General features: G+C 39.6%; 1 protein-coding gene across 1 annotated transcript in view; it reads right to left on the reverse strand.

Annotated features, from left to right (window-relative positions):
- Positions 1-3,145: 3,145 nt before the first annotated feature.
- Positions 3,146-22,281, reverse strand: part of asb4 (ankyrin repeat and SOCS box containing 4) — a 36,401-nt gene continuing 17,265 nt past the window's right edge. Inside the window, exons 3-6 of the mRNA XM_073054194.1 lie at positions 9,962-10,261; positions 8,126-8,616; positions 5,647-5,760; positions 3,146-3,334 (exon numbers count right to left, since the gene is read on the reverse strand). Of these exons, the coding sequence (XP_072910295.1) occupies positions 3,146-3,334; positions 5,647-5,760; positions 8,126-8,616; positions 9,962-10,261 (1,094 nt within the window). The remainder of the gene's footprint in view (positions 3,335-5,646; positions 5,761-8,125; positions 8,617-9,961; positions 10,262-22,281) is intronic.

Here is a 22,281-nt window from a genome sequence, read left to right on the forward strand (position 1 = left end):
GAGGATTGGAGGGTTGTGGATGTTGTTCGTTTATTCAAGAAAGGGAGTAGAGATAGCCCAGGAAATTATAGACCAGTGAGTCTTACCTCAGTTGTTGGTAAGTTGATGGGGAAGGTCCTGAGAGGCAGGATTTATGAACATTTGGAGAGGTATAATATGATTAGGAGTAGTCAGCATGGCTTTGTAAAGGGCAGGTCGTGCCTTACGAGCCTGATTGAATTTTTTGAGGATGTGACTAAACACATTGATGAAGGAAGAGCAGTAGATGTAGTGTATATGGATTTCAGCAAGGCATTTGATAAGTTACCCCATGCAAGGCTTACTGAGAAAGTAAGGAGGCATGGGATCCAAGGGGACATTGCTTTGTGAATCCAGAACTGGCTTGCCCACAGAAGGCAAAGAGTGGTTGTAGACGAGTCATATTCTGCACAGAGGTCGGTCACCAATAGGGTGCCTCAGGGATCTGTTCTGGGACCCCTACTCTTCGTGATTTTCATGAATGACCTGGATGAGGAAGTGGAGGGATGGGTTAGTAAGTTTGCTGATGAGACAAAGGTTGGAGGTGTTGTGGATAGTATGGAGGGCTGTCAGAGGTTACAGTGCGACATTGATAGTATGCAAAACTGGGCTGAGAAGTGGCAGATGGAGTTCAACCCAGATAAGTGTGAAGTGGTTTATTTTGGTAGGTCAAATATGATGGCAGAATATAGTATTAATGGTTAGACTCTTGGCAGTGTGGAGGGTCAGAGGGATCCAAGTCCATAGGATGTTCAAAGCAGCTGCGCAGGTTGACTCTGTGATTAAGAAGGTATATGGTGTATTGGCCTTCATCAATCATGGAATTGAATTTAGGAGCCGAGAGGTAATGTTGCAACTATATAGGACTCTGGTCAGACCCCACTTGGAGTACTGTGCTCAGTCCTGGTCGCCTCATACAGGAAGGATGTGGAAGCCATAGAAAGGGTGTAGAAGAGATTTACAGGGATGTTGCCTGGATTGGGGAGCATGCCTTATGAGAATAGGTTGAGTGAACTCGGCCTTTTCTCCTTTAAGTGAAGGAGGATGAGAGATGACCTGATAGAGGTGCACAGGATGATGAGAGGCATTGATCATGTGGATAGTCAGAGGCTATTTCCCAGGGCTGAAATGGTTGCCACAAGAGGACACAGGTTTAAGGTATGGGGGAGTAGGTACAGAGGCGATATCAGGGGTATATTTTTTACTCAGAGAGTGGTGAGTGCGTGGAATGGTCTGCCGGCAACGGTGGTGGAGGCGGATACGATAGGGTCTTTCAAGAGGCTTTTAGATAGGTACATGGAGCTTAGTAAAATAGAGGGCTTTTGGTAAGCCTAGTAATTTCTAAGGTAGGGACATGTTCAGTGCATCTTTGTGGGCTGAAGGGCCTGTATTGTGCTGTAGGCTTTCTATGTTTCTAATATTGATAATTAGCAAAAGAACCAAACATGACATAGTCATTTTTTTATATGTAGAGCTAGTGGAATACTGTGCTGGGATGGAGTTGGAAGCAGATTCAATTATTATATTATAAAGTGAGCTGGACAAAGAAATGAAAGGAAATTAATCTGTAGGGCTGTGGTGAGTGGGACTAGCTGTTCTGGGTTAGAGTCTAAATGGATGCAAAAGGCAGAATGCCTTCCTTCCAATACACAGTATGACTGTCTGAAGTAGTTACATGGAGCAAAAGAACGACTTCTGCAGATGTCTTATCTGGAAAGTGTCCAATTAGTTCACAACTTAGAAGTAGACTTGTGATTATGATTTAGATGAGATTCCCCGTGGTTTAGAAAAATAATGTGGGTGGTGAGGATTGCAAGGAAGTGGTGAGAGATGTCCTTAACTGCAATTATGAAAATGGGAGTGCGGAAGCCACAATGGATAACAAAATTAAAGACATGGAGGGAAAGTTTAAGGAATGTTGTGAAATCAGAGAGATTGCAAAGCGAGAAGGAACTGAAATTACCCAGGGAATGAAGAGTCATTCAGTGCAAAGTCTACAGGAGACAATAGAAACGGCTACATCAGCTTGAGAAACCTTTGGGATATGGGCGTTACGTGGGAGGCAGTAATTAACATAAGGTTTACAGGGGAGGATACAAGCCAACAAAATGATTGGAAAAGAAAGAAACCAAAATGTGGTTTGTGGAAAAACAAACCTGTTCACTGTCTTGAATAGAAGAGGCTGAAAGTTGCATTCCTGTTTGTAGCACAGTAAAATGATAACTTCTTATATAGAATGTTGAATTGATAGCTATCAACTGTAATGAATATAAGGATTCAATAATATTGAAGTAACATCTCAGAGCTTTCACCTCATAGAGATGGTTCAGAGGTTCTTAGAATGTTATCTTTGGCCATTTGCTTTTGTTAGGAAATTACTAGGAAGCCATGGCAAAGAACAATATAAATAGATCATTATATATTGCAGACGTCGATGGTGGACAAACGCACGTCGATGAACACTTCATTTTGTTAATGGAACACAAATACCTACGTGCCAGAATATAACAGAACAAGAACTAGAAGCATAATATTCAATATACGGTATATTCAGCAAGTCAGGTAGCATCTATGTAGAGGAATAAGTAGTCAACATTTCAGGCCAAGACCTTTCATCAGAACTGGAAAGGAAGGGTGCAGAAGCCCAAGTAAGTTAATTATTGTTGGTGAATTTAAAAACCTAATAATTGTAATAATTTTATTCCATTTCACTTCTTTACTCCCTCTATCAATTCCTATATATATCCATATATGACTTAACTGTAAATTAAGCATCCTAATTTCTACTTCTTAACTTCTACATGGCTGAGGAAAGATTCATTTGGTTGAAGAAAAACACAGCTTCTTTCCATGCTCATGCATGTTAGAGACCTCATATTAAGAAATCACCAGTCTGAAAAGGATCTCTAGTTTCAAGTTTCTGGTCAAAAGCCCAGAGAAAGTTTATGGATAGCTGTAAACTAATAGCTGGCAAACACACTTCTTTTTCCACTGATGGCAAAGTCTGGGCCATTAGATGTGTGCAAAGTGCTGATTTAATTGAGAAGAATTAGTGAAGATTATACTTCATTGACACTTTTTAAAGTCTTCATATACTCACAACAAAGTTAAAATGGAATTCTGTTATTCAGTATATCACACCTTCTGGCTCTAATAGAAGATATTGTTTAAGTCGATGTGGGATGTTTAGTTTTGGCACACCACTGTAACACTTTGCTTTTAACACTCTTCGAATGGAGCATCTAGCTAAGTGCATCAGAGAGCGAGGAGATCTTCCACAGACATCGAACAGAGAATTATAAAAATTTGAGTGTTGCTGAAAAGTCAAAAGAATAAAACGGGTCACAGACTAGTTTTTGAAATCAAAAGGTACTAAATGTGAAGGTGATTGGTGTGGTGGAGTAATGTGAAAGACAGAGTAGATGGAGAATAAGCTGGAGTTTACTTTGCAAGGTGCACTCTTAGCTTCAAATTTGTTGCATTTGTTTAATTATATTCGATAGCTGTTTGAATTTAATGATTACTATATTGGGGTTGCCACATTTCAATTTTCTTAATGCTCTATGGTTGGTGGGTTTTTAGCTGGGCAAATATTTTCCTGATTCAAGACAATAGATCAGGCAATCTGTTTCCTAACAAGTGATTTGACTGGATTGATGGTTAACATTGTACTTCCTGTAAATAATTGCAAGCTTTTCATTTGAATTTTGATGTGTCACTACTTCAGGCATAATTATTTTGATCACAATGATATTTCTATTGCTAATGTATTGCCAGAGTGTGACACAGGAGGTATAATGGCACTGTTTCTAAAGCAAGTGCAATGGGCAAAATACAAATTCAGACATCTTGATGATTTGCAGTTTATGTTGCACTAATATGTGCACTATTTGCATGTACTATATCATTTTGACTGATGTCTTCGTACCTATAAATCTACTAATGTAAGGATAGTTTATTGAAGAATCATCCTTAATTTAATGTCTATTCACACCTACATTCAGTGGACACTTTATTAGGTCTACCAGTACACCAGCTTATTAATGCAAACATCTAATCAGTCAATGATGCAGCAGCAACTCAATGCATAAATACATGCAGGCACGATCAAAGGGTTCAGTTGTATTTGCACCAAACAACAGAATGGGGAAGCAATGTGATCTAAGTTATTTTGACCACGGAATGATTGTTGGTGCCAGATGGGGTGGTTTGAACATCACAGAAACTGCAGGTCTCTCAAGATTTTCATACACAACAGACTCAAGAGTTTACAGAGAGTAATACAAAAAGCATCCAGTGAGAAGAAGTTCTGTGGGGAAAATGTTTTGTTAATGAAAGAGGTCGGTGGGGGGGGGGGGGGGGGAGTAGGAATGGCCAGACTGGTTCAAGCTTACAGGAAGATGACAGTAACTCAAATAAACATGTATTATAACTGTGGCATGCAGAAGAGCATCTCAGAATGCTCCACATGTCGAACGTTGAAGTGGATGGGCTATTTCAGCAGAAGGCCATGAACTCAGTGGCCACTTTATTAGGTATGGGGTTTCCTCATATCGTGGCCACAGAGTGTATAAACAGAAAATGGGCAGCATGAGAACGACATTGAGTTGTCTGGAGAAACAGAGGGATATCGGACTTTGTATGTCAGATCATTAAAAGTAGCAGGGAAATATTCAACACAATGGTTAAAAAGGCATCTGTGGTGTTATCTTTGTTAACCAAGGGATAAAATATATGAACAGGAAGATTACACAGGAACTCTATAGAACACTAGTTAGGCCACAGCTTGATTACCATATAAGAGCAAAGATGTGATTGTATTGGAAAGGGTACAGGAGGGCATTCATAAAGATGCTGCAAGTAATGAAAAATGAAGTTATTAGTAAAAATTGAGTAGGGAAGGGAAGACTTGATTAATTGTTAAAAACCTAGATTGAGTAAAGAGGAATGATGTATTTCCTTGGATGTCAAGGGGCATAGATTTAAAGTGATAGATAAAAGGATTAAAGGGGAGAGGAAGAAAATTGCTTTCATCCAGGGATGTTATGGATTAGGAACCCATTGCTTGAAAGGATGGTAGTGGCAGAAACACTCACCGTATGAAAAAAGTAACTTTGTTATACACTGAAGACTCATGACTTGCAGAATTATGAAACAAGGATTGGAAGGCAGGATTGAGTTGGGTAGCTCTTTCTTATTTGGTACATTCATGACAACTTGGGTGTCATCATGCTGCATCACGAATTTTCTATAGTTTTATGATTTAAAAAGTGATATTTCATATTTGCTGAGCTCATGGCCTGTCATTTTAACGTGATGTTGATTTTTCACTTCATTGACACTGGTGAGCAGCCTGCAGCAAAAGCTCATGCAATGAAGCATTCATTTGCCCCAATCTCACCCAAACCCAAGACACAGTGAGAAGCATCATAGCAGAAGGCAATTTCTCCCCCCAGGACTTCATACTCAGCACCTGTATAATGCTGAGTCCATTCATGAATTTAAATTGACCCCTTCAATTTAATTATGTTGTGTGATGTTGACTATTCGTAGAAACCATTGCTCCTAATCCGCTGTCTTTGTTAACTGTTGAAGTCTTAGAAGGAAGCAGAAGACAAACAGAATTACCTCTAAAATATCATCAGGTATAACCGCTCTCCATTTTGCTGTAGAGTGAATAGATTCATAAGAATTGATCATGACTTCAACCGCCTTTGGACAGGTACAGCATGACTGTAGAACCTAAACACAAAATGTAGTTTCAGTCAGTCTTTGTTTTAATTTAATGAAGAATAAATCCAAATCTCTGATGCATAAAGTTGACTGAACAGTTATCTAAAGTTACACCAATATGTGGTTTATTCTTTTGCAGAATACCTCCGCCACTGAATTGGAGTAACCTGGGACAGTCCCCCACCCTCCTGGACCATAAGAGGGCCAGAGGCCTGCCCTGCAGGACTTTCACCGGCCCTCTGGCCTAATTTGTGGGAGTGATGGCCTTATTGCCAATCATCGGCTAAGGTCTTTCAATCTGCGTGGAATGGGAAGGGGAAGGAGGACAAGAGTGGAGGAGGAAAAGGGATAGAAGTGAGAGAGGGCCGGGAAGAATGTGTGAGTGAGAGTTGGAGAGAAAGAAGAGTGAAAGTATAATATATAGAGAGAGAAAGAGAGAGGATGGGAGGAGGAATGGGAGAGAGAAGGTGTGATGTAAAGGAATGGATGGGAGAGGAAGAGTGGTAGAGAGAGAACGTATGTTTTTTTGTATTTTAATTTTCCTAATTATACTGAAAAGTTGCTGGTGAGACACCTTTTTGAATCACTGCTCTTCTTTTGGTATAATTACTCCTGCTGTGCTGCCAGATAGGAACTACAGGATGCAGACACAGTGACAGTAAAGTCCAACAATATACTTGTGACATGACCGGCACCTATAAGTGGTTGTATCCCATGCACCTGTACTCATTGTCCTTCGTAGAGGTAGGCATCACAGATTTGGGAGACAGTGTCAGTGAAACCTACATATTTACCTACAGTACCTATCTGAGATGGTGCCAAGTTACTTGCCACTTATCAGGCAATGATCATATCCAGGAAAAGGAATTTAATCAGCTATCCTTGACAGTTAAGGGCAATAATGTCTTGAGATCCCACCATTAATATTTTGGGGTGGTGCGGGTGGGTATAGGGTCAATGTTACAGCTAGTGTATACTTGTCGATAGAAGGAATGCACGTTTAGAGGGTTTGATGGAGTGCCAGTCAAGTGGGCTGCTTTGAGCCGGATGTTGTTGAGGTTCTTGGGAGTTACTGGCATTGCTTTTATCCAGGCAAATAGATAGTGTAAACTCAGATCAGGGGAACATCTGAGGCAGAATCAAGGATGCAGTGATGGGTAGACCTTCCATTGTTATGCAACTATGATGAGAAGTGGAAGATTATCACCAATTAATCTGCTTCTTCAACATGTTTTTTTAAATGAGTTACAGTTTGGCAATTTCCCAGGACCAGGTGACATCAGCTTTCAATAATGCTCAGTACTTTTGAATTTACTGTAAAATACAATCTTGAAAATTTAAACAATTTTTATTCCAATCAAAACCAAAAAAAAAGCCAATATGCACCCGGGAATGACAGTGATTTTAGCGATGCCACAGTAAAAGAGATTCCTTTATTAGCCATGTTAGTAAATGGATTAGCCTATTAGAAACAGACAGAAAAATGAAAACATGGTATGTGCATTTGAATTAGGAGCTGGAGAAGGCCACCTGCCTGCTCTGTGATTTAATAAGACAACGGCTGAAATCCCATTCTTCCCCTTGTTTACCAAGTATCTACGTCCTTCTCTTCCCTTTTCCCTTTGAAAAAGAGAGTTCCAAAGACCTGCATTTCTCTGAGATTAAAAAAATCACTTCCTTCCAGTCTTAATTGTATGACTCTTTATTCTTAAAAATGGTTTCAACTTAGTTCTAGGTTCTCCCACAAGAAAAAAAGGCATCCATCCTATCATAAAGTCTCATGGTCTCATATGATTCACTACCAACACCCCTCACTCTTCAAAACTCCAGTAGGTACATGTCTAGGCTGCCAAACTCCTCCTCATAAAGCTACCTGTCACTCCAGATGTTTGTCCAGTAAATGTATTCCAGACTTCTAGTGTATTCGCACTTTTCTTCCAATAAGGACTCTGTACATGGCATCTATCTGTGGTCTCACCAATGTCTGTAAAGCTGAAGCCAAATTTGCCCGCTTTTGTATTTAATTCCCCCAAGTAATAATGAATAACAGGTTTTAGATTGTTTGCTATACCTGCACGCCAATTTCTTGCAAATCATGCAACAGGATGCCCCCATCTACTGCATCTCAGACCTCTGCAGTCTCTCCCTATTCAGGGAATATGACCCCTTTCCATTTTGTTTTACTGCCAGAATGGAGAACTTACATGACTGAAGGCTTCTGAGTCAAAGGAATATCCTACAAACACATTACAAATGTTGTTTCCATAACATAAACACCAAATTCTGTTAAAGTGTGCAATAATAAGTTAATTGGAATTAAGAATAATAACATGATGAATATGCTGAATGTCTAACTCCCAACTTGCAGTCCTACCTTGTGAAACTGTGGAGGATAAATCCTTGCAGCTCCATGATTTAGCAACAATTGGTAACAAATTTCAGGTTTTGCTGCCGGTCGCACTCCCGTGACCTTCAACAGGTACTGCAGGGGGGCACAGCCATTAACGTCCATTGACCGAGCAAAAGCACCTGACTCTAACAACATCTGCATAAGCAAGTGGTCGCAATTCCATGCAGCTTTATGAAGTGGAGTTTTATAATCCCGTTCTTTTGCATTGACTGAAGCTCCGTAGTCAATTAGCATTCTACAGATCAGATGGTGGTTCTCGCTGTATTTCTGTTCTTTCATGTCTAGTGCCCAGTAAATTGCTGTAATGAGTGGGGTTTCCAAATAGATATTGACACTGTTAACATCGGCTCCGTGGTCAACATAAAGGGCCACAAGTTCAGGTACACCAAATCGTACAGCTGTGTGCAGTGGTGTTTCTTTATAATCATTCTCAGCCTGTGCATTTAACTTTGCGCCTGTTGAAAATAAAGTGTGAGAGATTGCCTTTCATCTACAAAGCACTCGTGCCTTGCAAGAGCAACGGATGAAATCACAACATCACAAATGGATTCAATTCCTTGAATAAAAGTGGACACTCTGGAAGTGCTCCTCAAATAAGCCAGCAAATGTAAGGTGAAATGAGAGATAAAACCCTTCAATAACCACAAGGTCTGGACTTCAAGTACTAATCCGCCCCTGCTATTTTTGTTTCCTGTCTGAACAATATTATGTTTCCCATGTATGGTACTTATAGTTTCTGTTTCAAATTCAATGCATCTGCAGTTCTCTTTATATTGATTTCTTGTGTTTTGTTTCTGTTTCTGCTTAGAGTGGCAGCAGCAGTGACTTAGCTGCAGCTAGTTCCTCTGCACTAGTAGTGCTCTTTCCCAAAGAATTTAAATACATTTAGCATGAATTGTTGTTTTGGAAGTATTCACTTTACTCCCATATCTTAGGAGTAGGAGGTTTAGAGAGTTTACAGGGAAGAAGGATGACTGGAATTTGGAATGTGGGACAGCAGTGAAGGCAATTTAGGAAGTATCGAGCTGAGAATCTATGTGAATGTTATGGACTGGAGCTGCCTAACAGGTAAGTATATTTGATGATTGGCATGTATTATGGTCTTTTGGCAACATGGTCCACCATGTTGATTTTTTTGCTCAATGATTCTATAACTCAATTGCTCTAATCCACTTCTTTTTTCATAATATTAAGTTTATTTCCTAAAAAAACTCATTGTTAAATTCTGTAAGGGAGATTTAAAAATATATTTGGACTGAGTTCACTGAGGAAGAAGTGTTCCTTTTAGGATGTGGGGTCACGTTGCAGGGTTTCAATGTGAAACATTGAACATTCCCTCTCCCTCCATAAACGCTGCCCAACCAACTGAGATCCTCAACAGATTATTTATTGCATCAGACTCCAGCATTTGCAGTCTCTTTGTTTCTCTATTCCTTTTACATACTTCTTAGTATATACTGTATGTATTTATAAGCTATCACTGTTTTGTAACTTGTATACAATAATTTGATTCTGGCACAATTACCTGTATTTTTTACTTGCTGCTAATTATGACACTGGAAAACAGGTAGTGAAGAATACACAACAGTAATTCGGGTCAGTGGAAATCACTGACGTGTATCACTCAATGACTCATTCACCTACTGAAACTTAGATGATGATTACATGGACTATGGGACCTAAAGGTACGTTTGTAATAATCCTAAAATGTATTAGCTACTATACATTTTATTTTGTTGCAATTACAAGTATATTTGCATATTGTTTGATGTCATAAAGATGTCATTCTGTGCAGCTCACCGTTCCAGATCAGCAGTTTTGCACAGGAGATTGACGTCTTGGTTTTACACAAATGTAACGGCGTATGTCCGCTCATTGAGTATGAGTTTACTTTAGCTCCATGGCGTAGTAGCATACTAACACAGTCCCTGTTGTTTACCTCACAGGCAACGTGTAAAGGCGTTTTCCCATTTGGTTGATAGTCTATGCCAGCATCATTATTTAGTAACACTGTGATACTCTCTAGGTTACCAAGCATCACTGCTAAGTGCAACCCGGCTGTCCAGGATGTCCCTAGCTTGTAACTTGGCAGCCAGTAACCTGGAAAAAGAGAAAGAACATGTCACAAGTTGGAACATAATATTATCTTAGAGCATTCAAACAGGGATATCAATGTTTTTTTATTAAACAAAATATACTTTTTTCAAAAAAATAAACTTAAGAATTAATGTTGGTACATGAAGCAGGTTAGTCCTCTTCTTCCATCTAATACTCTTACCAGTCACTTTAAATTTGTGCCATTTGAACTTTGACATTTCTGCAATGGGAGCAGGGTCTTCCCATTAAATTTTTCCTCTGCCTATCCAAACTTTCCTTATAGATGCAGTAATGGGAAAATTTTTAAAAAACAGATGTTGGAAGTAAGAACCAAGAACTTACAAAATGGGACCAGAGGAATGTCACTCAGTCCCTCAAGCTTAATTCACTATTGAACAATATCATGGCTGACATCAAACACCACTTCCCTGCTTTCTCTTCCCGCGTCCATTGATTCCTTTAATAGCCAGAAATCTGTTGATCTCTGTTTTAAATATGATCAGTGATTGAGCCTTCCAGGGTAGAAAATTATTAAGGTTCACCCCCTTTGAGTGAAACATTCCTCCTCATTTCTGTCTTGTCTGGCTTGCTTGCCCCTTATTTTGAAACAGCGCCAGAAAGATCTGCTGCTATAACAACCCTTCACCATGGTCCTTCCATTGGCACCAACATTATTTTGACATTCAGTCATTTAAATTTATGTTTTACTTGTGAGTGCTGGTGCAAAGTGCCTGTGCGTGCACATATCACAATGAGCCCAACTTTGACTTTGAGCTGCTTTTACTCTTCGCATGTATTCTCTTTGTTCTCTTCACCTCCTCTCTGCCAGTGAGAGCACGTTCATTTTCTAACTTCTGCTACTTCTAATCACAAGTCACCGACTTGAAACATTCCCACCATTTCCTTCTCTGCAGATGCTGCCCGCCCTTTTAAGTTTCTTCAGCATTTTCTGTCTTTGTTCCTTTTAAATACTGCTTGCAGTATTATTCATAAGTTCCACTGTTTTAGAATGAAAACAGATAACCATGGACTCACATCTGAATTTCCTTCTAGAATTATCAGCTGTGGCCCAGATGAAGAGCCAGCAACTCAGTGTACAACAGGAAAATAGCTCTTTCTGGCCTGGTGACCAACTCGAGCCTAGGGTTAAAGTAGGTGCATGCTTACTGGCAGCTCAGGGGCAGTACTGGAGAGAGTGCAGTACAGAAAAATGAAGGGGATGGGGCTGAGAGAACAGTGATCAGCTGAGAGCGTAGCAAGGTAGAGGGGTTTATTGAAGGACTGAGTGGTTAGATAGAGTGGCCTGAGGTAATAGGCCATTAGAGGAAATTGGTGAGGGAAATGAATTATGGTAGAGGGTTCAGTCTTGTGTGTGTGCACACATTTATGTAGATTGTTGCTCTAAGTCAAACACAAGTTGATCAATGAATATTTATGCATGTTAGGGTTGTGCAGCAGAGCTTGTCCTCAGTTGTATTCAATCTTGCTATTGGATCAAGACTTTACTATGCCAATAATTTGTTGCAGTCAGCATTCAGTGGCCATCCCACGTTAAAAGAAATCAAATGCAGGCCTTTTTCACTCGCAGCAGGCCATTCATCATCAGCCTCAAGAGATTACTTTAGAAGGCGAATTAAACATTAGTTTACATTTTAAAGAACATACCTATTTGTCTATTGTTCTGCACAGATCTAGAGTATCACTCATTGAAGTGACAGAAACAATACTTGCAGCAAGAATTGGTTAATGACAAATACCACATTGCCTAAAGCTATTAATATGTAATGACTTTACTGAGGAAAGGAAGACATACCAGGATCCAATCCAGGCACTAGGACAACAACTAGATTAGAGAGTATTAGCCATAAGAGATAAAACACAAGAAATAAGAGCAGAAGTAGGCCATCTGCCCATTAAGTCTGCTCCATCATTCAATAAGATCATAGCTTATCTGTCTGTGGACTCAGCCCCACCTACTTGCCTTTTTCCTATAACCCTAAATTCCCCTGCAAGGCAAAAAATCTATCTAACTGTCTTAAATATACTTAATGAGGTAGCCTTTACTGCTTCCCTGGATAGGAGAATTCCACAGATTTACTACTCTTTTGGGAAAATCAGTTTCTCCTTATCTCTGTCCTAAATCTACTCTCCCGAATCTTGAGGTTATATCTCCTAGTACTTCCACTCAGCAAGGGAAACAACTTTCCTGCTTCTATCTTATCCAATACCTTTTATAATTTTATTTTTTTCTATAAGATCCCTTCTCATTCTTCTGAATTCCAGCAGGGATAATCCCAGATTAAATCTCTCCTCATCAGCTCAGTCCCTCACCTCAGGAATCACCTTTCCCACACCAGTATATCTTTCCACAAGTAAAGAGACAAGAACTGGATACAGTACTCCAGAGGTGGCCTCACCAGTACCCTGTATAGTTGCAGCACAACCTCTCTGCTATCAATCCCTCTAGCAATGAAGACAAACATTCCATTTGCCTTCTTGATAATCTGTTGCACTGGCGAACCAAATTTTTGTGACTCATGCACAAGCACTTCCAATACCCTCTGCACTACAACGTACTGCAACCTTTCACCATTGAAATGATCTCATCATATATTTTCTCTTCCAAATAGAATGACCTCACATTTACCAAAATTGCACTCGAACTGCCAGATCCTTGCCCACTCACTTCGCCTAACTCTATCTATCTGACTCTTCTGCACAAATTGCTTTTTCATTCTCAATTTAGTGTCATTAGCAAATATAGATACACTGCACTCATCCCCTCTTCCAAATCGTCAATGTATATTGTGAATAACTGCAGGCCCAGCACCAACCCCTGCAGTGCTATGCTCACTACTGGCTGCCTCCCAAAGAAACACACATATATCACAACCTTTTGCTTTCTATTAGTTAACCAATCCTATATCCATGCAAATACATTACCCCCACTCCATGCATCTTTAACTTATGGATAAATCATCAGGCTCTTAGATCAGAAAGGACAACTTTACTTGCCGCATCACTGTACTGTTTCCACTACCTATTCACTCACTTTCAAACTTCTTTCATGTATTTTTCATCTTATGTCCTTGATATTTACTGCTTATTTATGATTATTATTTTACTTTGTTTTGTATTTGCACAGTTTGTTGTCCTTTGCAATTTGGTTATTTTTCTGTCCTGTTGGGTGTCGGCTATCATTGATTCTTTTGTGTTTCTTGAATTTATTGACTATGCCTGCAAGAAAGTGAATCTCAGGATTGTATATGGTGACATATATGTACTTGAATAATAAATTTACTTTGAACTTTGAAATCCTTTATGTGACACTTTATTGAATGCCTTCTGGAAATGCAAGTATACAACTTCCACCTATTCCCTTCTATCCAGAAACTGGACTTGGTTGTCAGAACTATTTGAGGTGCATGCTATTGGGAGCATTTAATAGCTAGTGGGAGCTTGTCTCTATTACCACCCCCAGCTACAACAACCCTAAGAAACCAAAATAAATTTATTATCAAAATACTTATATGTCACCGTATACTACCCTGAGATTAACTCTCTTGCAGGCATTCACAGTAGAACAAAGAAATACTATGCAATCAATGAAAATCCATGAAAAACTGCACACAAAGACAAACAACCAATGTACAAAATGAGATAACCTTTGCAAATACAATAAATCAACAATGCTGTGATCATGACTTATAGAATTCTTGTAAGTGAGCCCATAGGTTATGGAATCAGTTCAGTGTTGAGGTGAGTGAATTTATCCACGTTGGTTCAGGAGCCTGATGGTTGAATGGTAATAACTGTTCCTGAACCTGGTGGTGAGGAACCTAAGGCTCCTGCACCTCCTTCCTGATGGCATCAGTGAGAAGAGAGCTTGCCCTGGAAGGTGTGGTCCTTGATAATGGATGCTGCTTTTCTCATGGCAGCACTCCTTGTAGCAATGCTCACTGGTGAGGAGGACTTTACCTGTGATGGACTGGGGTGCATCCTTCACTTTTCCATTCCCAGGCATTTGTATTTCCATATCAGGTTGTAATGCAGCCAGTCAGGATACTCTCTGCCATGTATTCAACATTTCCATAATATTTGAGTAATGTAAATGTTGTTTGATTAAGCATTCTTTGTTTACATAATTCATTACGGGCAATATGTAAGAAGTACATTAATGGCAAATGGCATTACACCATCATAATGTACATGAGTGCCTCACTAAAAAAGGAGAACAACTAAGCAGAGAAATCTCCTGGGGACTTCCGGTAAGATGGCGATTGTTTAGCTGCTCCGAACTTCTGTTCCGTTACTGTCGCTACCTTTGCACTAAATGTCTCCATTTTTTAAACCTTAGTTAGGAATTATTTCGGTATCTCTTACTTACCTGTGAATATATCTAACTTACAATGTCTAGCAAGAGTTCTAAATCCGGGAGAAAAGAAACTATGACCGCGTCGGACGAGACGCTGGTTGTGCTGGGAAAGCTCCTTTGCTTTAAATATTTATTTATTTTTTCTTTTTCTGTTCTTCACCCCTTTTTCCTAATCTCTGAATTTTTCTCTCCCTTCTCTGTAAACGGTTGATAAATACTCGTCTTGAATTTATAATTTTCCCCTTCCCCTTCTTTTTTCTTTTTCCTTCTTACCTTTTTTTTTTCCCTTTCTCTTACTTTATTCTTCTATAATTTTTCGCGGGTAGGTTAGTTTTGGTTTTCTTCTGATTTTCTCTGTATTAAGTTGTATATTTCTGCAGAAGGTGTTCTAATCTGTAGTTATGTTTTCTAGTGCATAAACTAGTTATTATTTGCTATAGTATTTATACGGAACTGTTGTTAATGACACAGATCTGGAAGTTGTATTTGGGTTAATTTTTTTGGTAGAGCTAGCTACTTGTTTTGGTAGCCGTCTAGTTTTGGGTTGTGCGGATGGGGTGGGTTTTCCAGTTCCAACATCTCTTTATTGCTTAGGACATGTTTATATTTTGACCTTACGAATCTATGTTTACATCTCTGCTCCCAGACTGCTATTGTACTGCTTGACTTTTTATATGCCTGCTGCCTTTTATGCATTAGTAATTGATAATGGCTAGTGCACTTAAATTCGTGAGCTGGAATGTAAAGGGACTGAACCACCCTGTTAAAAGGAGGAAGGTATTCGCACATATTAAACAACTCAAAGCTGACATTGCTTTCCTCCAAGAAACTCATATTCGTTGTTTCGATAACTCCCGGCTTCTGTCCAAGTGGGCGGGTCAGCATTTTCATTCATCCTTTGTCGCTAAAGCTAGGGGAGTCTCCATTCTTATTAACTCAAATATTCCTTTGAACTCCATAATAAAATATTTGATACAAATGGCTGTTTTATTATTGTTTCTGGTAAACTATATAACACTAAAGTTGCACTAGCAAACCTGTATGCCCCCAACTTTGATGATGTTAACTTTTTTGAACGGTTTTTTCCCTCACTACCAGACTTAATCTCATACTCTCTTATATTGGGTGGTGACTTCAACTGTTGGTTGGATCCTAAACTGGACCGATCGTCCTCTGTTACCAGATCACCTACTAAATCTGCCTTAGCTATTCAATCGTTTCTCTCTAATTTTGGTATCTCTGATATATGGCGTTTCCTCCATCCTACGGAGAGAGATTATTCTTTTTTCTCACACGTTCACCATACCTTCACTAGAATTGATTATTTCTTACTCGATAACCAACTTATCCCATTTGCCCACTCTTGTGACTATCAGAGTATACTGATCTCTGACCATGCCCCAATTACCCTCTCTCTGAACTTTCCTGGTCTCCCTCAGAGGAACAAACACTGGCGGTTCGATTCAACTTTACTATCGGATGATGATTTCGTAAAATTTATTAAGGACCAGATAACCTTTTATTTTAACACTAATACATCACCTGAAGTGCCATCCCACATTGTCTGGGATGCCATGAAAGCATATCTGAGGGGTCAAATAATCTCTTACACAGCAAATCTCAATAGAAGATCCCGTGCAGATCGAGCAGACCTCATTAACCAGATTAAAGATTTGGATCAAATATATGCCCAAACTAAGAACCCTGAATTATACAAGAAGCGCGTTGAACTCCAAACTAAACTTAACCTTCTGTCCACTCAACCTGTCGAACACCAACTTCTCGAAAGCAAGAGCCGCTTTTACATTCATGGGGATAAGTCTGGTAAATTCCTAGCCAATCAGCTGAGGCATTCCAAAGCCAAACAACACATTACAAAGATCCGGAAGGAGAATGGAGACTTTACATCGGATCATTTAGAAATTAATGACGCATTTAAAAATTTTTATTCTCAGCTTTATTCCTCTGAATCCCTGAATGACAATATCTCTGTGGATCAATTTTTACAGAATCTGAATATCCCCTCACTTTCATCTGATTTCAAAGCCAAACTCAATGCGCCTATATCACCAGAAGAAATATCTTTTGCAATTTCTGCACTGTCCTCAGGGAAATCTCCTGGACCTGATGGGTTCCCTGTGGAATTTTATAAATCATTCTCCTCACTTCTTTCCCCTCAGTTACTTTCAGTATTATCTGACTCGTTTAATTACAGCAAATTGCCACCCTCTTTCAATGAGGCATCTATTATTCTTCTTTTAAAAAAGGGCAAAGACCCAACAGAGTGTTCCTCGTACAGGCCGATCTCTCTGCTCAATGTTGATGTAAAGATCTTAGCTAAAGTGTTGGCTCATAGATTAGAAACCGTTATTACCTCCATTATCTCTGATGTCCAAACAGGCTTTATTAAAAACCGTCTCCCTTTTTTTAACATTCGGCGTCTATTTAATATTTTATACTCAGTTCCAACTGGGACTCCTGAATGTGTTATCTCCCTTGATGCGGAGAAAGCATTTGACCGTATAGAGTGGAACTTCCTTTTTGCAGTCTTAGAAAAATTTGACCTCGGCCAAAGCTTCATCTCTTGGATCCAATTGCTGTACCTGTGTCCTACTGCTTCTGTTCTAACTAATTTTCAGAAATGCCAAGTATTTAATCTCAAACGTGGCACCCATCAGGGATGCCCCTTAAGTCCCTTTCTCTTTGATTTGGCTATAGAACCTCTGGCGATAGCATTTCGAAATTGTCCTGAATTGACCGGGATTTGGAGAGGGGGTGTTGAGCATAAAGTTTCTCTTTATGCTGATGACTTATTACTCTTCCTCTCAAATCCGTCTACATCCTTACCTCTAATGTTTTCACTTCTTGACCAGTTTAGCCAGATCTCTGGCTATAAACTCAACTTATATAAGAGTGAACTTTTCCCAATTAATAAAGAAGCACAAGAACTAATATTTCGCGATCTCCCATTTAAAGTAGTCCATAATCAATTTACTTATCTTGGAATTACAGTCACAAGGAAGTTTAAAGATCTCTTTCGTGAAAACTTTGTCAATCTTTCATATGCTATAAAACAGAGTCTGGTACAATGGTCACCTCTATCTATATCCTTGGTAGGTCGTATTAATGTTGTTAAAATGTATGTTCTCCCCAAATTTTTATAGTTATTTCAATCTATCCCAATTTTTATTCCTAAATCTTTTTTTGATTCCTTAGACTCTATTATTTTGTCATATCTGTGGCAGAATAAGCGCTCTAGAATTAATAAAATCCACCTCCAAAAATCTAAAAAAGAGGGTGGCATGGCTTTACCTAACTTTCCCTTATATTACTGGGCAGCTAATATACGTTGTGCTGCCTTCTGGTCTTTCTTCCACGGTCAACCCGAGTGCCCTAACTGGGTGGCAATGGAGTTGAGCTCCACTAAAGAATTATCTATATCTGCACTTCTTGGCTCTGCACTCCCTAGCAGTCTGCCCAGATCAATAGCTAATCCTCTGGTCAGACACACTTTGCGTATATGGGCTCAGTTCAGGAAATGCTATGGTTTCCAGGGGTTTTCCGTTTCTAGCCCTGTCGCACATAATCACCTTTTTTTACCTACTACGTATGATTCAGCATTCCATGTTTGGTACAGGAAGGGCATTAGACATTTTGAAGATCTCTTCATTAATAATCGCTTCGCTTCTTTTCAGCAGCTCTCCGTTAAGTTCAACCTGCCTAACGCTCACTTTTTCAGATATCTCCAAATCTGACACTTTACTGCTCCTTTAATTCCTAACTTTCCTGAAATGCCTGTGAAAAATGCTATGGACCTATTTCTTTCCATTAATCCACTAGGTAAAGGTTTAATTTCAATTATCCGAGATAAACTAGCAGCCTTACGACGGGCCCCTGTGGATAAAATTAAAATGGCCTGGGAGCAGGATTTAAATATCTCCTTATCCGAGGAGAGCTGGGACTCAGTTCTCAAATCGGTCAACTCAACCTCCCTTTGTGCTCGCCATTGCCTCTTACAGTTTAAGATTGTTCATAGAGCCCATATGTCTAAATCTAAACTATCTCGATTCTACCCTGGCATTAGTCCGCTCTGTGATAAATGCAAGAGGGGCGTGGCCTCTCTCATCCACATGTACTGGTTCTGTCCTAGCTTGGAGAAATTCTGGAAAGATGTCTTCACTACATTATCGGGTATTCTGAATCAGCACCTAGAACCTAACCCCTTAATTGCTCTGTTCGGTTTTTGGGGCGAGACAAATTTATGTCTGGGTCCAACCAAATGCCGAATACTATCCTTTGCCTCTCTCCTGGCGAGACGCTTGATCCTCCTCAGATGGAGAGATGTTGCCCCGCCCACTCATGCGCAATGGCTTAATGACATTATGGCCTGCTTGGACCTCGAAAAAATTCATTATTCAGTTCTTAATTCGGATCTAAAGTTCCATAAGGTCTGGGGACCTTTTATCGAGTACTTTCATAACCTTCCTCTTGACTAGGGTTTTTTTTTTGTTTGTTTTTTTTTCTTCTTTTCGGTCCCTTGGTTTCAGCTCCCTTTTTCTTTTTTTTCTGGTAGTAGGCATTATTATCCTCTGTTACTAAGTGTATTCACAGTCTGGGAGTTTGACTGTCCTGACTTATACTCTTTATACTGTGTGGTGGTTGGTCTGGAGTTGTTTTTTTTCTTGTGTTGTGGGGCTTGGGGAGGACACTAAGCTCACTTGTCTTTAATTTAGGTGCTTTTTTGTTAAATTCTCTTCGTTTGTAGCATATTGTTATTGTATGCTTAATCTTGCACTGTATTAATGCTCCCCACTGGGATTTGGGGTTTTTAATTTTGTAAAACGTTTTGAAAAACTAATTAAAAAAAATTTTTTAAAAAAAAGAAATCTCCTGCCTCCTGCATTTTTCTTTCAATTAGTTTCTGGATTAGGAGGGTGATGAGGAAATTTCAAAGTGAACTTGAGATGACTACCTACGTACCTGTTAAAACACAGCAGGTTTTTCTTCAGAAGTGGAGAGAGATATTCATGTTAAAAAAGGCAAAAAATGGATGAAGTTAACAAGCAATGAGTTCGGCCACAGTAAGTACCTGGTGATAAGAAAAATAAATTTAAAAAAAAGCACAATGGCTGGCTACATAGGAAAGATAGATGCATTCAATCACACAACAGATAACTGGATGATGTATTTGGGACAAATTGAGCAGTATTTTGAAGCAAATGAAATAGCCAATGAAAAGCGAATGCCAGTGTTGCTGAGTGCATTGGATGGAAATGTATACAGTTTACTTAGAAGTTTAACTGCTCCAAATAAACCAGCCTAAATGAGATTTGCTGATATCAATGATGTAATGCAAGAGTATTTAGAAACAAAGCCACTGCTGATTGCAGCACACTTTTGGCTTCATAAGCAGAATCAAAAGGAAGGGGAGTCCATTTCAGCTTACATAGCTGAATTGAAGAAATTGTCACAGCATTGTCAGTTTAGTGATGGGCTTAATAATGCACTGAGAGATTGTTTAGTTTGTGAAACCTTCCAAGAAAGTATTGAAAACTGGCTCCCAACTGAAGCAGAACTCACATTTAAAAGAGCAGTTGAAATTGCTATATCAATAGAAACAGCAGACAGAGACACAATTCAGTTGCTGTCTGGAATGAAGGTGAGTGTGAATAAAATTGCAATGTCTAAGTAGAAACCTGTCGGGCTGAACAAGTTGTGTTGCTGTTGTGGCAGGGGCTCACATATAGTATTCCAGACTGTATGGTTTAAAGACAAAACTATCAGAAAATGCGCTAAAGTAGATGACATACAAAGATCATTTCAGGCAGACAAAAATAAATGGACTGCACAGAGAAGAGAAAAAGATAAAAAGTCAAATTGCAGTTTCAAGAAGTATTCTAATCTGCATTCTGTTGATAAAATCTGACAATAATGAAAGTGTCACAGGACTGAGTAGCCTTAAGATTTACCATGTGAAAACTAGCAAGAAACAAGTTAATCACAAACATGAGAATTTGTTTCAATCCAAGATGGCAGTGCGACGCAGCTTGCAGCGGCTACTCCAGAGCTGATTATCTGTTATTTGTGAAGCGGGGTGCCAAGCACAATCATAATCAGATGAAAAACGAATATGGGAGCATGGAGAAACATCTGAAAATCTCCAGGAAGACCTTCTTCGTTGCTGCTGCTGCTGTGAGGTCTGGGTCTCTGCTGGGATGAACAGGCCCCCAGTCCTCGGGGTTACGTTGCCAATGGCCATTGGCGGGGCTGTCTTAATATGCTCGGCAGAGAATGGTGCTTGGAGAAGCTGTGGCAGCGGGGATGGTCGAAGGCTCAGAGGTTTGACAGACTCTGAGTCCGCTGCGGTCAGGTTGCTTTCAGTGTGTGCTGCGTCTGCTTTGGGCGGTGCTGTGGAAGTCCATAGCGGGGGTATCTCCTTCTGCCGTCGGCATGGGATGATGAGTCAATTGAGGACCTTAGGACTTGTGGAAACTGTGTGGTGGTTTCTTTCAAACTTATAGTCTTTTAACATCTTTGGACTATTTTTACTGTGCCCATGGTCTGTTTTTTAAAAATCAATTATGCTATTGTTTGCACTGTTGTAACTATATGTTGTAAATATGTGGTTTTGTGCAGTCTTGTAGCTTTAGTTTTTGGTCTTGTTTGTCTGGTGGATTTGGAGCTCCTTCCGGGGAACACGCTAAGATGGTAGCACAATATTAATATGCAGCAGCCTCTCCAGACTCTGGATTGGGGATTGCCAAACATTATGTGGATTTTCTGGTGTAGTCTGTTTTGTCATATGCTTTTGTGATATCATTCTGGAGGAATGTTGTCTCATTTTTTAAAACTGCATTGTATTTGTGGTTTCTAAATGACAATAAACTGAATCTGAATCTGAATCTGAATCCAAAGCAACGCACACAAAATATTTGGAGGAACTCAGCAGGTTGGGTAGAATGTATGGAAATGCATAAATGGCCGACATTTTGGGCTGAGACACTTCTCCAGGACTGGAAAGGAAGGGGAAAGACAACAGAATAAAAAGGGGGAAGGGGAACAGCTAGAAGGTGATAGGTGAAGCCAGTAGGGAAGGAATCTGATAGAAGAGGAGAGTGAAACATATGAGAAAGGGAAGAAGGAGGGGACCCAGGGGTAGGCGATAAAAGGTAAGGGGCTAGAGTAGGGAATAGAAGAAACAAATTATGTGGCCTACACCAGAGTGAACAATTAATTAAAATGGAATTGGACACTGGCTTGGCTGTTTCAGTAATTCCACAATTACTTAATTGCTATTGTAGGTTTATTTTTGGAGTAGCATCTGCACCTGCACTCTGGCAGAAAGCTATGGGCCAGGTGCTGAAAGACTGCCCAGGCACTCAGTGTTACCTGGATGACATCTTTGTTACCAGTAAGGATGACAAGGAACATCTCCAAAATCTTAAGACAGTGTTAAAAAGATTAGAAGATTATGGGCTCAGAGCAGGATGTAGCAAATTCTTTAAACCAAGCAACACTTATTGTGGTCACACCATAGATGCACAAGAATTACACAAGTGTGCTGAGAAAATTCAAGCAGTAATGAATGCTCCAAAGCCAACGGATGCCTTTTTGGATTTGTCAGTTATTATAACAGGTTCCTGCCAAA

The sequence above is a fragment of the Hemitrygon akajei genome, chromosome 8, assembly GCF_048418815.1.
Source record: "Hemitrygon akajei chromosome 8, sHemAka1.3, whole genome shotgun sequence".
Classification (NCBI taxonomy): Eukaryota; Metazoa; Chordata; class Chondrichthyes; order Myliobatiformes; family Dasyatidae; genus Hemitrygon; species Hemitrygon akajei.